Genomic DNA, 16,293 nt, shown 5'->3' on the forward strand with positions numbered 1-16,293 from the left:
TTTTAGTTTTGGAATTATTTTCACTTTTAAGAAGTTTCTTGCAACATTACCAAGCAAAAATCATAGCATACATGTCAAAAAATACAAAGTATTTAACGACAGTGTAAGAAGATAATACAAGTTAAAAGTAGTCTCAATTTATTTCAGAGAATCACAATTCTAGTGCCCTAAGGCATCGTATACTATATTAAACAAAAAAGCAATATAGCTCTGGCCTGTTTCCCCCTGCTCAAGTTAAATATTAACCTGGAGCTACAAATAACTCATAAAGTAAAATCCAAGAAATGTGTTTCAATTTCAGTTTCATTAAACTAAATACTGGTGATGAGTTTCTCTACAAAAGAGCTTTCTAAATCCATGGTTCTCAAATGTTGATATGCAGAAAAAAACCCTGGGAACTTGTTTAAAAATTCAGAAGCCAGGGCCATAATAACTCACAGGTGTGGAATGGACCACACATCTATTTTCCGAATGGAAGTCGTCTCTAGTGTATCACCTTAACAACCACTTTAAACTTTATTAAATTTATCATTGCCGACTCTGAGAAAAAGGTAAATATGATTAACTTACAATACAATCAGTTCACCCACAAGTGCAATTCCAAATGTAAAGTAAGCCATCACAAACCAATTTCAGCAATGGGGCATAGATATGCATGCTGGCTCCAAGTATATTATTTACAAATCCGTGCATATTCCTGATTCAAAGAAGAACCAGAAGTGACTAGTGCCTTTAAGGCTACCTAGTTGAAGATTTAACAGTGCTCAAATTCCTTCCATAAGATCCCTCAACAAATAGTTGTCCACCCTTTACTTAAATGCCTCATTGTTGGAGATCTCATATACTCTCCATTATATTTATCTGCTAAGCAATAAAACTGTAAATTATAAAACACTAAGAGCGAACAGATAGTAATACTTCCCTACCTGTCTCGTGAATGATTGAAGACCCTGATCTGTCCATGACGGTAGATAAACTTTGAAATGTGGTATGGCTTTAGGGAAATATGAAATGGAGACCAAGTTTCTTGTCGTTCAAATAACTCTGGGTGATTACACACCTAAAAGGAAGGTAAATGGTAAGACAATATTACCACATGCAGACATCTTTATACGTAATGATAGGGGATCCCAAATCCCAAATGTTTACCTTTGGGAATGGATACTTTCCCATTTTCATCTCATTAACAGCCTTTGTTTATCTGACATCAAGGATAGACTGTTTTTCTTGAAGTGGGTTACAAAGACAACTTCAAGGCCAGGCGCAGTGGCTCACCCAGCACTTCGAGAGGCCGAGGTGGGTGGATCACTTGAGGCCAAGAGTTTGAGACCAACATGGGGAAGCCTCATCTCTACCAAAAATACAAAAATTAGCCAGGCATGGTGGCAGGCTCCTATAGTTTCAGCTCCTTGGGAGGCTGAGGCAGAAGAATCACCTGAACCTGGGAGCCAGAGGCTGCAGTGAGCCAAGATCGCGCCATTGCACTCCAGCCTGGGCGACAGAGCTAGACGACTCTATCTCAAAAAACCCCAAAAAACAAAAAAACAAAACTTCAAGGCAACTGACCTAAGCTCTTACCTTCCTAAACTGCATGACCAGATTCATGAGGCTGCTGGTGGTGTTCTGTGCTTGTTGGGTAGAGCCCATAGAAGACTGCAATAAATCCTCAATGGAAATTTTGTTCTTTAATGCCTGATATAACAGTTTCTGTCGGCTGGTCAGTTGGCAATACATTAGAATCTCAATCTAAAAATCAATAAGAACATTTATATTTGGAAAAGTAGTTTCTAAGAAAATTCAGCATCAAGCTTAAAGTTGAAAACACACACAAACCATTATTATGATTGAGAATAAACATATGTGAACTCAGTATCTCTATAAACCTGTGAATTGGACAACCATTCAGAAAACATGTATATTCCTCAGCCCTCTTCTCTTCACCACTCATTCCATTTGCTTTCCCTGGGCAATTTCTTCCACTTCTAACAGTGCCAACTAGCAGTCATCACAGTAACATACAAAAATATATTCCCAAACATACCCAGGCAGTACCTGCAACTACTAACTCTAAGAGTACCACTCAGTCTGCAGCAATTGCATATGTGATGTGTCAGAAAAACAGTTCTTTTTTCCACAATTTACTAAATTGGTGAATAGCATTACCATTCCATCAGTTGGGAAAGACAAACTTAATTCACTTCTGAATGCTCTCTGACACCCCGTGTTCTAGTATTTCCTAACTCCTTCAATTCAGCTTGGAAATCTACCACCCTTTCTAATCACACCCATTGCCTGCTGCTGGCCCTCATCTGATATAGTATAGACTGATAATATTTTGCGGTCTTCCTGCCTCCAGTTTCTTCTGGTTGTGATATACATTCCACATATAGCTCATAAAGGAATTCAACTGCTAAAAAATCTTCAATGTGCATTTCTGCCTATAGTAAAATGTTGAAACTTCTCATCTCGGCAAAGAAAGCCGCCAATAATCAGGCCGGGTGCAGTGGCTCACACCTGTAATCCCAGCACTTTGGGAGGCTGAGGTGGGCAGATCACAGGTTAGGAGTTCAAGACCAGCCTGGCCAACACAGTGAAACTCCGTCTCTACTAAATACAAAAATTAGTCGGATGTGGTAGCATGAGCCTGTAATCCTAGCTACCCAGGAGGCTGAGGCAGGAGAATCACTTGAACCCGGGAGGCAGAGGTTGCAGTGAGCCAAGATTGCACCATTGCACTCCAGCCTGGGCAACAGAGCGAGGCTCCATCTCCAAAAAAAAAAAAAAAAAGAAAGTTCTCCCATAATCTAACCTACCTACCTTACTGTCTGAGTTTCTCGTCATCATAACCTCCTCACATACCACTTAGTCACTTAACCACAATTATCTGAAAGTTAGCCAAAACAGGCTGCATATTTGAATGTTACTCTATCTTTGCTCATGCTGCCCTTGTTGCCTAGCCCCCCATTCCCACCATATTTTCCTAGTAAATGCCAACTCATCATTTGAAACTTGGCTCACATGTCATCTTTGCTTTAATGCCCTCTCTAACTTTCCCTAACAAAACTATAAGAAGATAGAAAACACTAAATGATGTTGAAGAAACACATACTATACACAGTGGTTAAGCACCATACTAGATCTTCAGATCACCTCCCTATGTAGCACTAAACAACAATTATGAACTAGCTGGGTGCAGTGACTCACACCTGTAATCCCAGCACTTTGGGAGGCCAAGGCAGGAGAATCACTTGAGCCAAGGAGTTCTGAGACCAGCCTGGGCAACACAGTGAAGACCCTGACTCTACAAAAATTGAAAAATAAAAAATCAGGGCCGGATGTGGTGGTTCATGCCTGTAATCCCAGCACTTCGGGAGGCCGAGGCGGGTGGATCATGAGGTCAAGAGATCGAGACCATCCTGGCCAACCAACATGGTGAAACACCATCTCCACCAAAAATACAAAAATTAGCTGGGCACAGTGGTGCACACCTGTAGTCCCAGCTACTTGGGAGGCTGAGGCAGGAGAGTTGCTTGAACCAGGCAGACGGAGGTTGCAGTGAGCCGAGATCGTGCCACTGCACTCCAGCCTGGTTGACAGAGCAAGACTCAGTCTCAAAAAAATAATAAATAAATAAATAATTAGCCAGGCATGGTGGTGTGTACCTATAGTACCATCTACTAGGGAGGCTGAAAAGGTACAGTTCCACTCCTCTCTTTGAAGTGTATATACATACAATCCCTGATTTTTTAAGTCCAGCACGGTGGCTCATGCTTATAGTCCTAGCACTCTGGGAGGTTGAGGTGGGAGGATTGCTGGAGTCCAGACTAGCTTAGGCAACATAGCAAGATCCTGTCTCTATAAAAAAATGAAAAATTAGCCAGGTGTGGTGGTGTACACCTGTAGACCCAGCTACTAGGGAGGCTGAGGTGGGAGGATTGCTTGAGCCAAGGAGGTCAAGGCTGAAGTGAGCCATGATTGCACCACTGCAGTCCACCATGGGTGACAGAGCGAGCCCCTGTCTTACAAAAAAAAAAAAATTACAAGGGGGAAAAAAGAAGGGAGGGATTAAAAGATACTAAGAGGTCGGGCACAGTAGCTCACACCTATAATCCCAGCACTTTCAGAGGCCCAGGCAGGTGAATCCCTTGAACTCAGGAGTTTGAGACCAGCATGGGCAACATGACAAAACTGGTCACTACAAAAAATAAAAAAAAATACAAAAATTAGCCAGGTGTTGTGGCACACACCTGTAGTCCCAGCTACCTGGGAGGCTGACAGGGGAGGATCACTGGAGCCCAGGTGGTCAAGGCAACAGTAAACCAAGATTGTGCCACTGCACTCCAGTGTGGGTGAAGGAGTAAGACCCTGCCTCAAAAGAAACAACAAACCAGATACTGAGAGACAGACCATCCAAATGCTATGTGTGGACCTTGCTTGTATCCTTATTCTGACAAATTCTTTTTTTTTTTTTTTTTTTAAGATAGAGTCTCGTTCTGTCGCACAGACTGGAGTGCAGTGGCGTGATTTTGGCTCACTGCAAGCTCCGCCTCCTGGGTTCATGCCATTCTCCTGTCTCAGCCTCTCGAGAAGCTGAGACTACAAGCTCCTGCCACCACGACTGGCTAATTTTTTGTATTTTTAGTAGAGACAGGGTTTCACCATGTTAACCAAGATGGTCTCGATTTCCTGACCTCATGATCCGCCCTCCTCGGCCTCCCAAAGTGCTGGGATTACAGGCGTGAGCCACTGCACCTGGCTACAAAATTAATTCTTTGAAGAAGAGAGACAGACACACAAAGACAACTGGAGATATCTGAACACTGACTAGATATGTGATGCTATCATGGAATTGGTCTTTTGAAATGGGTGTGATAATGGCATGCAGTTAGGCAGTATTTTAAAAAACTGAATCTTTTAGAAATACACATGAAAACACTTTATAAACAAATAATCATTTATAAAACATCCGGGATTTGCTTTTGAATAAGAGAGAGGTAGAGTTAATGATTATTGTAATGGAACAATGGGTCAAGGGGATTCATTACACTATCTTTCTACTTTTGTAATGTTTCAAATTCTCTAGTAAAAAGCATTAAAAGAAAAAGAAAAAAAGATGTTATTTTCCTCAATTATTTGCCTCATTTTAAGTTCTCTTTGATCCATGCAAATTTAAACCTCTTCCTTCAAGCAAACTTTCCAACTAAACATATACCAACAAATTTCTCCCCCTGGAATCTTAAGTTGGTGCCTAATGATGCTTAAACACATGAGGTCTTCTTTACTCACCTTGTCAGATAATTCATTTTCCACATCTTTCTTGATTCTCCTCAGCATAAATGGCTTCAAAATCATGTGTAAGCGAGAAAGTTGATCTGAAATGCCAGGAGGCCCCCAAATAATACATTATACTGATTTCACAAAAACAACAGGAACAAATACCACATTCATCTCTCACTGAACTCTTCAAAAATCCTTTGGCTCAATGATTCTCTAAAAGTAGACTGAAACTTTTCCCCAAGTAGGAAAGCAAGGAATTTTAACTTTCTGTACCATCTTGCTATAGTCAACAGGGTAAATGTATTAGGCTCTATTTTCATTAGAATTCATTTTTACGTTTTAGGGACACTTTACCAATAACAGGGTTATAAGTATAATAAAAATTACCTGGGACTGTCAGTGTTCCCCAAAAATTACCTTCCAAGAGATGTCAGTAAATTAACAACTTGTAGTGTAAAACCACATAAGGACTTTTCTAATAGTGAGCAAGCTCATGTCTGTGTAATAAACACTCCAGAATGCTCTTAAAATCAGAGAGATATTATTCAACAAGATCAAAAGTATTGATAAGGCTAAAAATACAACGGAAACAAATTCTAAGACAGAGAGAAAAATAACAAAATGACCCTTCTAATATTTGCTGTTTTTATCATAGGAAAAAAGCCTTGACCCATTACACAAACAATTAAATATGAATTTTTCTTTTGAGATGGAGTCTTGCTCTGTCACCCAGGCTGGAGTGCAATGATGCAATCTCGGCTCACTGCAACCTCCACCGCTCCCAGGTTCAAGCGATTCACCTACCTCAGCCTCCCGTGTAGCTGGGATTACAGGCACCTGCCATCATCATGCCCGGCTAATTTTTGTATTTTTGTAGAGATAGGGTTTTACCATGTTGGCCGGGCTGGTTTTAAACTCCTGACCTAAGGTGATCTGCCCACCTCAGCCTCCCAAAGTGCTGGGATTACTGGTGTGAGCCACCATGCCTGGCCAATATGAATTTTCCAAGATCTAAATGGGAAACGTGAATTCTGCAAGCTAAAATATAGTACTTTATGAATCAAGCCTGATCTGCCTTGATTAGACAAGACTATAGTAGTAATCATCTAAATTAATTCTTTTTTGACTGTTAAATACGTACAAAAAATGTAAGCATTTTATAAGCAAAATATGTGGTTTTGTTTCCCTGATTTGTCTATGTATATTGAAAGAAAAATTCTTCAAATAAAATAAAATATGCAATTATGTGGTTGCCTATACTGATAGGTAGACAGAAAGAAAGCCAGTTCATAATAGTACTCACTCTCATCAATAGCGGATTTGTTTTCGGCATGGCTCTCAATGTCCTTGGAAAACCATTCATTAAATTCTTCATGTGAATCAAATAATGTTGGCATAATGAAATGCAGCAGAGCCCAAAGCTGTAAACAAAGACACAAATGAAATAGCTATAAAGCAACAAAATGACAGTGTGTAAGGATGTATTAGGGTAGACAGAAAGAGATAACTGCAGGTGTATTCGTGTGTAAGTGCCTAGATCCATGTGTATATGTGAGTGAAAGACAGAGAATGAATGAATTCAACTACATGCTTGCCTCATCAACCAACCCTAATTTTATTAGGTGCTGTAGCAAAGTGTGATTATTTTTCAATTAATTTCAAACTAAAAGTTTGAAAGTGAAAGTCATGCTCAGATTTTGCAATGGAATAGTTTTAACGATCTTCTTATAAAAATCTATCCCATAATTCAACACAACCTAAGGTATGATAACTTGCTACTAATAATCCTAGATTAGGGGTTAGAAAAACATGGCCTGTTGGGCCAAGTCTGGTCTACCACTATTTCAAATCAAGTTTTATTGAAACATAGCCATGGCCATTCACTTGTATGTATTGTATATGGCTACTATACTAAACAAGCAAAGTTGAGTAGCTGCAACCACGGTTGTATGGCCTGCAAACTCTATAAAACATGCTCTATCTGCCAGTTTCTATGAAGTTTTCTTCTTTTTTTTGTTTTTGTTTTTTTTGAGATGGAGTCTCACTCTGTTGCTCAGGCTGGAGTACGGTGGCATGATCTTGGCTCATTGCAACTTCGACCTGAGGATTCAAGCAATCACCCCAACTCAGCCTCCTAAGTAGCTGGAACTACAGGCGTGCACCAGTATGCTTGGCCAATTTTTTGATTTTTTTTTTTTTGTAGAGTCGGGGTTTCCCCATGTTGCCCAGGCTGGTCTTGAACTGCTGGGTTCAAGGCATCCTCCCACTTCGACCTCCCAAGTTGTTAGGATTACAGGCATGAGCCACTGCACTCAGCCTCTACAAAGATTTCTGACCCTTATTCTAGATGATCAATTAACTCCCCCCAAAAATTTTAGCTCCCCTCTGCGTCAACAAATATTACATTTCAACTCTAGCAAAAACACGTCTCTGCGTTCAATGTTTACATTTTCTAATGTGGTCAGTATTCCTTACATAAATGCAAAAGAATACAGTAACTCATTGGCCTTATGCCAGAGAATAAGAAAACTGGAATGATGCCTATGCCTGAAAGATGAGTTGGGGCAAGTCTTTTATGTGGGGACTATAATTTACACAAAGCAGTAGCACTGCAGGGGAATGGGTAAAGAATTCTATGCTCTGCTGGAATCCTTCTGTTTTATGAAGATATAAAACCTGGGACCTGGACTAGTGCCTACCTCTGCCATGGTGTTCTGAATTGGGGTCCCGGTTAGCAAAAGACGATTCCGACACTGGAACTGTAAGAGGATCTTCCAACGAACGCTGTTTAATAAAATAAGTTACAAATTCATGTTAGCAACAAATCATTCTTTAATTATCCTACTGAGACCCCATATTGACAAAAATGCCTTCCAAAAAACTAACATTCAGAATCAAGTACTCTATCATGTATTCAACTGAAAAACATTATTCAACAAAGCTGAAAACAGGAAACTTCCAAGGGAAATGACTCCTCTCTACTGAAAACATGGTATTTGGATTCAGAAAAAATAGCCTCAAATAGGCAGAGTTGGATCATTTCTGGCTTTATAAACTCTTCCATTATCTTTAGTCAGTTTTGCTGATATAAGTCATCTAATTAGAAAGTACATATCTGTAGTATAAAGTGTTAAAATTATTAATCTGTACACTTCCAGTATGAGTTTGGAGGGAGCAGTTATGAGGAGTGTTGTGTGAGAAGAAAACGGGGCCGGGCGCGGTGGCTCAAGCCTGTAATCCCAGCACTTTGGGAGGCCGAGACGGGCGGATCACAAGGTCAGGAGATCGAGACCATCCCAACATGGGCTAACATGGTGAAACCCCGTCTCCACTAAAAAATACAAAAAACTAGCCGGGCGAGGTGGCGGGCGCCTGTAGTCCCAGCTACTCGGGAGGCTGAGGCAGGAGAATGGCGTGAACCCGGGAGGCAGAGCTTGCAGTGAGCTGAGATCCGGCCACTGCACTCCAGCCTGGGCGACACAGCAAGACTCCGTCTCAAAAAAAAAAAAAAAAGAGAAGAAAACGTAAAATGAGTCTTCGTTGCTCCTGGCCAAAGGCATATGCTCCTTCAAACAACTGCGGTATGCCAGGCATGGCAGCTCATGTCTGTACTCCCAGCACTTTGGGAGGCTTGGATCCAGAAGTTCAAGACCAACCTGTGCAGCATGGATAAACCCCGTCTCTACTATAAATACAAAAAATCAGCTCAGCATGGTGGCACCCGCCTATAGTCCCAGCTCTGAGACTGAGATGAGAGGATCATTTGAGACAGGGAGGTCGAAGCTGCAGTGAGCCCCAACTGTGCCATTGTACCACTCCATCCTGGGCAACAGAGCAAGACCCTGTTCCCTGTCTCAAAAAAAAAAAAAAAAAAGATTGCTGTAGGAAGTAACACCTTTCCAAGGATAGAAAGTTCCACAGAAGGGCAGGTACAGTGGCTCATGCCTGTAATCCCAGCACTTTGGGAGGCAGAGGCAGGTGGATAACCTGAGGTCAGGAGTTCGAGACCCAAAATGGCAAAACCCCGTCTCTACTAAAAATAACAAAAATTAGCAGAGCATGGTGGCAAGCACTTGTAATCCCAGCTACTCAGGAGGCTGGGGCAGGAGAATTGCTTGAATCTGGGAGGTGGAGGTTGCAGTGAGCCGAGACTGCGCCACTGCACTCCAGTGTGGGTAACAAGAGCGAAACTACGTCTCAAAAAAAAAAAAAGAAAGAAAGAAAAGAAAAAAGAAAGTTCTGCAGAAAATATCATCCAGCCAGTTAACACAGACCTCTAATAAAGTTCTAAGGACTCACCAAGAGTTAATAAAAAATACATCAAAGCCAAGGTTTAATATCACCAAATAACACTTTTTTTTTACTTTGGGACTTCAAAGGTATTGGAATATTTTAAACACATGACTTAAAATAAAAGGATTCTGGGAGATCTGAAAACCATCCAGGGACTCAGATAATCTACATAAAACAAACAGAGCATCCAATCCACATAACCTAACATTCTACTTCCTACTTAGAACTCCTGTCTAAAATAATACCTTAAAGCAAGGGCAGAGACTCCCTCCTCTACAGAAATTTTCCCTGAAGAGATGACCTGTAAAAATGTCACCTTCTTGAATAGGGAGATAAAAGTTGAGAAAAGTCTTCGTATTCTTGGCATTAACATTTGTGCTCCATGAAAAAATAAAAAAAGGGAATTTCTGTCTTCTGATCAGGTACATGACTGATGCAGAGATCATGTCACGTCTGATTTAAAACCTCTCATATATTGGACGGGTGGCTCATCCCTGTAATCCCAACACTTGGGGAGGCCGATGCAAGAGGATCGCTTGAAGCCAGGAGTTCAAGACTAGCCTGGGCAGCAAAGCGAGACCTTGTCTCTACAAAAAAAATAAAATAAAACTTCTCATATCTTCATTCATATACACAAGTCTCTGTGTGTGTGTGTGTGTGTGTGTGTGTGTGTGTGTGTGTCTGTGTCTGTGTCTATGTGTGTGTGTATACTTAACCCAATGCATTGAGTTTGGTTTCTGCTACTCATGTTACCTGGAACTACTCTTGAGCGCCTGAGCCTCATCCAGTACCATGTATTGCCACTTGACCCGCTGGAAATACTTTACATCCTGCACCACCAGCTGATAGCTGGTAATAACCACATGGAAGGGGGCATCCTGAGTGTAGAGGGTCTTCTGTAAATATAAAAGGGGAAGGGTGAAAAGAGAAACCTAATAATTCATAATAAGGAACTGATGTATGGACTGGTTTTCTAGGGCCGAAATGTTTAAGATAGCCCTGAAGATGTGCTTCTCCCATATGGTAGGGAGATGTGCAGTGAAGTGAACCATACTGTGGGGTTTCGTTTGTTTTACTATTGTTAAGATAGGGTCTCACTCCGTTACCCACGTTAGAGTACAGCAGTGTGAACATGGTTCACTGCAAACATAACCTCCTGGGCTCTAGTGATCCTCCTGCCTTAGTCTCCCAAATAGCTGGGACTACAGGCATGCACCACCATGCCTGGCTAATTTATTTTATTTTATTTTACGTAGAGATGGGGTCTCACTATGTTACCCAGGCTGGTCTCAAACTCCTGGACTCAAGTGATCCTCCTGCCTCAGCCTCCCAAAATACTGGGATTACAAGCAAGAGCCACCATTCCCGGTCACTACTGTTTTTAAAGCAGTCACGTTTACCACAAACTAGGCTGAAAACTAGTCTTCAGTTTATTAAAGAAAAAAGTTCTGGCCAGGTGTGGTGGCTCACACCTGTAATCCCAGCACTTTGGGAGGCTGAGGCAGGAGGATCACTTAAGCCCAGGAGTTTGAGACCATTTTGTGCAACAGGTTGAAACCACATCTCTACAAAAAATACAAAAATTAGCCAGGCGTGGTGTAGCAAGCCCATAGGGTGTGCTGTCTCCTGCTTGTAGTTCGGGAGGTTGAGGTGGGAGGATTGCTTGAGCCAGGGTGTCACGGCTACAGTGAACTGTGATCATGCCACTGCACTCCAGCCTGGGCAACAGAGTAAGACCTTGTCTCAAAAAAAAAGATTCTTAATTAATCCTGGAAATCAAGTCCAGTTGATTGCCTACAATAGGAAAAGTACTGTATGAGAAAAATGGAAACTTGATCAGTGTCCAGAAATATATAATAAATAAGATTTTGTCTAAAAGAAATTATCCACATCGATTAGAGAAATAATGACTGCATGCATGGTATGTATGTATGCAGTTTAAGTAGAATGTTACCTGACTCCAGAACCTTCTGATGACTTTTCTATCATGAGGATTTCCCCAATATGGTAGCACCTAGAAAAAGGGCCGATATATACATTACTTTCTATTGATGATCTTAAAAGTATCACAACAAATATATAATTCGGAACGATTTAAAAAGAAACTAATAAAATGAGTATAGGAAGTCCTCTCCTGCCAATGGTGGAATAAGTGGTTTAACCAACCCTGTTGTCCAAATAAACACACACACACACACACACACACACACACAATTCATTTGTCTGAAGGCATAATACAGCTACTGAGATAGTGGGCAATTACAGAGGCCCAAATAAGAAAAGAATGGAAGCCCAGAGAGGTCAGCCTAGTATGTGGCATACTTTCTCACTGATGGTACCATTGCAATACAAAAGTTCTAGTTGAGAGGGTAAGAAACTGAAGACGCATTTTCTAAAGAGATGTAAAACAGGCTGGGCATGGTGGCTCACGCCTATAATCCCAGCACTTTGGAAGGTCGAGGCGGGTGGATCACCTGAGGTCAGGAGTTGGAGACTAGCCTAGCCAACATGGTCAGACCCCGTCTCTACTAAAAATACAAAAATCAGCCAGGTGTGGTGGCATGTGCCTGTAATCCCAGCTACTAGGGAGGCTGAGGCAAGAGAATCGCTTGAACCTGGGAGGCAGTTGCAGTGAACAGAAATGATGCCATTGCACTCCAGGCAGGGGGGACAAGAGCAAGGCTTTGTTTTAAAAAAAAAAAAAAAAGATGTAAGACATAGAGAACAAAAATTGTAGTTCAAGGAAAAAGACTCTTGCAACCAGCCACATCCCTGGCTTTAAATTGGAATTCAAAGGCTACAAGGTAGTAGTTATAGTAAACCATACATAGACTTGCCTGAATAGATACCGACTCCCAGCCTCAGAACATCTGAATTCCTGACCAGATTAAGAAGGATTTGAATAATTTGCATCCCTACCAACCCCCAAAAAACTACTAGTGGCAGAAAAACATATAAATCCTCTCTAACATATAAATCCTCTCTAGAAGAAAACAGTAGTGAGAGCCCACACTTATCTCTATAGTTTTTCCTATACAATGTCTGGCATAGCATTAGAAAATAATCAGACATATAGAAAGACCATACCACACGACTGAAAGCCTACATGAAAGAAAGATAATGTATACAGAGGAAATTAAAATAATAAAAATGTTAAAAACAGACTTTTGGCTGGGTGTGGTGGCTCATGTCTGTAATCCCAGCATTTTGGGTGACTGAGGCTGGCAGATCACCTGAGCTCGGGAGTTTCAGACCAGCCTGGGCAACGTGGTGAAACCCTGCTTCTACAAAAAATACAAAAGTTAGCTAGGTGTGGTGACACGCGCCTGCAGTCCCAGGAACTCATGAGTCTAAGGCAGAATTGCTTGAGCCTGGGAGAGGTTGCAGTGAGCCAAGATTGTGCCACTGTACTACAGCCTGGGCAACAGAGCAAGACTTTGCCTCAAAAAAAAAAAAAATAAATAAATAAAAGTTTAGGCCGGGCGTGGTGGCTCACACCTGTAATCCTAACACTTTGGGAGGCCAAAGAGGGTGGATCACGAGCTCAGGAGATCGAGACCATCCTGGCCAACACGGTGAAACACCGTCTCTACTAAAAATAAAAAAATAAATAAAAAAAAATAAATTAGCTGGGAGTGGTGGCATGCACCTGTAGTCCCAACTATACGGGAGGCTGAGGCAGGAGAATCGCTTGAACCCGGGAGGTGGAAGTTGCAGTGAGCTGAGATCATGCTACCGCACTCCAGCCTGGGTGACAGAGTGAGACTGTGTCTCAAAAAACCAAATAAAATTTAAAAATTTAAAAATAAAAATAAAAAATACTTTTAAAAATGCTAATTTGTTAATGAAAAACAAGACAGAATTTCAGTGGTATGCTGTAAATTATAAAATAATCAAAGTGAATTTTTAGAACTGAAAAATAAAACTAAAATCTAGAAATTAATGGATGGATCTAATGACAGATTAGATGCAGCTGAAGAGAAAATTAGTGAACTAGATGACAAGTCAGAAGATAATATCCAGATTAAAGCACAAAGAAACCAAAGAATGCAAGATTCAGCACTTTTTCTGTGATGTTTCTAGATGTGGTTTTCTTTCTCTTTATCCCTGGACCTCATAGGGCTTCTTTAATCTGCAGACTGCTATTTTTTATTGTTTTGAAAAATTTCAGCCAAATGGAAGCAGAAGTATGCAGGAAGAAATGAAGATTAATAAAAACTGAATATATAATATGAAAATATCTAAACATAAAATATATAAGCAATAATAAAATGTCTCATGGGGTTTAAAATACTAAAAGTATATAAAACCTAGAGCATGTAAGTCTAGACACAAGGGAGGTAGTTCAAGTATACCGAAGTCTTTATATTATCCAGAAAGTAGTAACTCTTAATTTATATGTATTTCTTAAGTCAAGAAAGCAAGTTTCTCCCCCAGATTATCTACTAGAGAATAAAATAGGCCAAGTGTGGTGGCTCATGCCTGCAATCTCAGCACTTTGGGAGGCTGAGGCGGATGGATCACTTGAGGCCAAGAGTTCAAGACCAGCCGGGCCAACTCTGTCTCTAGTAAAAATACAAAAATTAGCTGGGCACAGAGGGTGCAGTGAGTGGAGATCACACCACCGCACTGAAATGTGGGGGACAGAGCGAGAGTTTGTCTCCAATAAAAAACCAAAAAGAATAAATACATGACTAGTGCTGTGGTTTGAACATCTCTCTGGAGGTTTATGTATTGGAAACTTAATCCTCAATGCAACAATAGTGAGAGGTGGGACCTTTCAGGGGGGTCATGGGGGCTTTGCCCACATGAATGAATTAATGCCATTATCACAGGAGTTCCCCTCACCCCTGGGCTCTTCTGCTCCTCTGCTTTCCAATCTGGGGTGATGTAACAAGAAGGCCCTTGTGAGATGAGGACTCCTCACTTTTTAACTTCTCAGGCCCTCTGGAATTGTAAGAAATAAATCTCTTTTCTTTACAAATTACCCAGTTTTCTGTGTTTTGTTATAGCAGCGCAAAACAAACTAAGACAAATAATAAGCTAAGACAGGAAGGGAGAGCAATAACATTTAATCAGTCCAAAAGGACGTAAGAAAGGAGAGAACCGAAAAACTGGGGCATATTTCTCAGGATCTCCTGAGTGCTGTCATGGGCCAAAAACTGTTTTTAAATTAGGGCATGGTGGCTCATGCCTGTAATCCCAGCACTTTGGGAAGCCAAGGTGGGCAGATGACCTGAGGTCAGGAGTTCAAGATCAGCCTGGCCAACATGGTGAAAACCCTGTGTCTACTAAAAATACCAAAATTAGCTGGGCGTGGTGGTGGGCGCCTGTTATTCTAGCTACTCAGGAGGCTGAGGCAGGAGAATTGCTTGAACCTGGGAGGCAGAGTGAGCTGAGATCACGCCACTGCACTCCAGCCTGGGCGACAAAGCCAGACTCCATTTCAAAAAAAAAAAAAAATTTTTTTTTAATTTAAAAATACGGAAAAAAGAAAAATTAAACAGGTGCCACAAGTAGAAAAACAATTAGTACGGCAGACTTAAACTCAGTATTTATCAGCATTTACATTAACAGCACAAATATTCCCAATAAGAGGCAAGAAATACACCTTAAGGTCAGGTACGGTGGCTCACGCCTATAATCCCAGCACTTTGGGAAGCTGAGGCGGGCGAATCACTTGAGGTCAGGAGTTAGAGACCAGTCTGGCCAACATGGTGAAACTCCATCTCTACTAAAAATACAAAAATTAGCTGCGCATGGTGGCATGCGCCTGTAATCCCAGCTACTAGGGAGGCTGAGACAGGAGAACTGTTTGAACCCTGGAGACGGAGGTTGCAGTAAGCTGAGATCGTGCCACTGCACTCCAGCCTGGTGACAGACGAAGACTCCGACTCAAAAAAAGAATTACACCATAAATGATGTAAAATGATTAAAAATAAAAGGAAGAAAAAATGCCATGTAAAAATTAAGCAAAGATGTTCTCATATCCTGTATTCAGAAAAAAATTAACCAAAGAAAAACAGGTATCAGAAAATACAGACTTTCAGTCAAAAAGTCTTTAAAAGGAAAATTTCATAATAAAAGGTTCAGTTCACCAGAAAGATAAAATTATAAATTTGTATATATCTTACAGCCTCAAAATATATAAAGCAAAAATGGACAGAAGAGAAATGGACAAATCCATAATCATGGTATATTTTAATATACCCCTCTCAGTCAGTGACAGAATAGGCAGGCAAATCAGCAAAGACATGAAAGAGCTGGACAAGTTAACAAACTTTGACCTAAATCAACATATATGCAACACTGCAATGAATAAAGGCAGAACACCTATAATTTTCCAATACACAGAGGACATATAAAAACTGACAATATGCTGAGCCATAAAAACGAGGATTCAAATTTCAAAGCATTGAAGTCATAAAAAGTTTACCAGTGTGAATTTAAGGTATCAATTAATAAAAAACAAGACATCTAGACAATCCTCTACTGTTTGAAAATTATAAATTACACTTCTTATTTTTTAAAAGAGATAGGGTCTCACCCTGTTGCCTAGGCTGGAGTACAGTGGTGTGATCATAGCTCACTGTAGCCTTGAACTCCAGGGCTCAAGTTATCATCCCACCTAGAAATACACTTTTAAATAACCCATGGATCAAAAATGAACTTGCAATGGAAGTTAACAGATTATGATGAACTCAAAGATAATGTATATATGAC

The 16,293-nt window shown here is 40.8% G+C and overlaps 1 protein-coding gene across 5 annotated transcripts in view; it reads right to left on the reverse strand.

Moving 5' to 3' along the window:
- The window catches only part of INO80 (INO80 complex ATPase subunit), a 140,096-nt gene that overhangs the window by 70,444 nt on the left and 53,359 nt on the right, over positions 1-16,293 (reverse strand). For 4 of the 5 annotated variants that reach the window (XR_012414800.1, XM_005559231.5, XM_005559230.5 and 1 more), the window contains exons 15-21: positions 11,525-11,584; positions 10,324-10,466; positions 7,977-8,061; positions 6,581-6,698; positions 5,287-5,372; positions 1,579-1,746; positions 927-1,060 (exon numbers count right to left, since the gene is read on the reverse strand). Coding sequence is in view for 4 of the 5 variants with exons in the window: in XM_005559231.5 (XP_005559288.1) it covers positions 927-1,060; positions 1,579-1,746; positions 5,287-5,372; positions 6,581-6,698; positions 7,977-8,061; positions 10,324-10,466; positions 11,525-11,584 (794 nt within the window). In the remaining variant the exon portion in view is untranslated. The remainder of the gene's footprint in view (positions 1-926; positions 1,061-1,578; positions 1,747-5,286; positions 5,373-6,580; positions 6,699-7,976; positions 8,062-10,323; positions 10,467-11,524; positions 11,585-16,293) is intronic. The other variant, XM_073995536.1, reaches the window with a different exon arrangement.

This window comes from Macaca fascicularis, chromosome 7 (genome assembly GCF_037993035.2).
Source record: "Macaca fascicularis isolate 582-1 chromosome 7, T2T-MFA8v1.1".
Classification (NCBI taxonomy): Eukaryota; Metazoa; Chordata; class Mammalia; order Primates; family Cercopithecidae; genus Macaca; species Macaca fascicularis.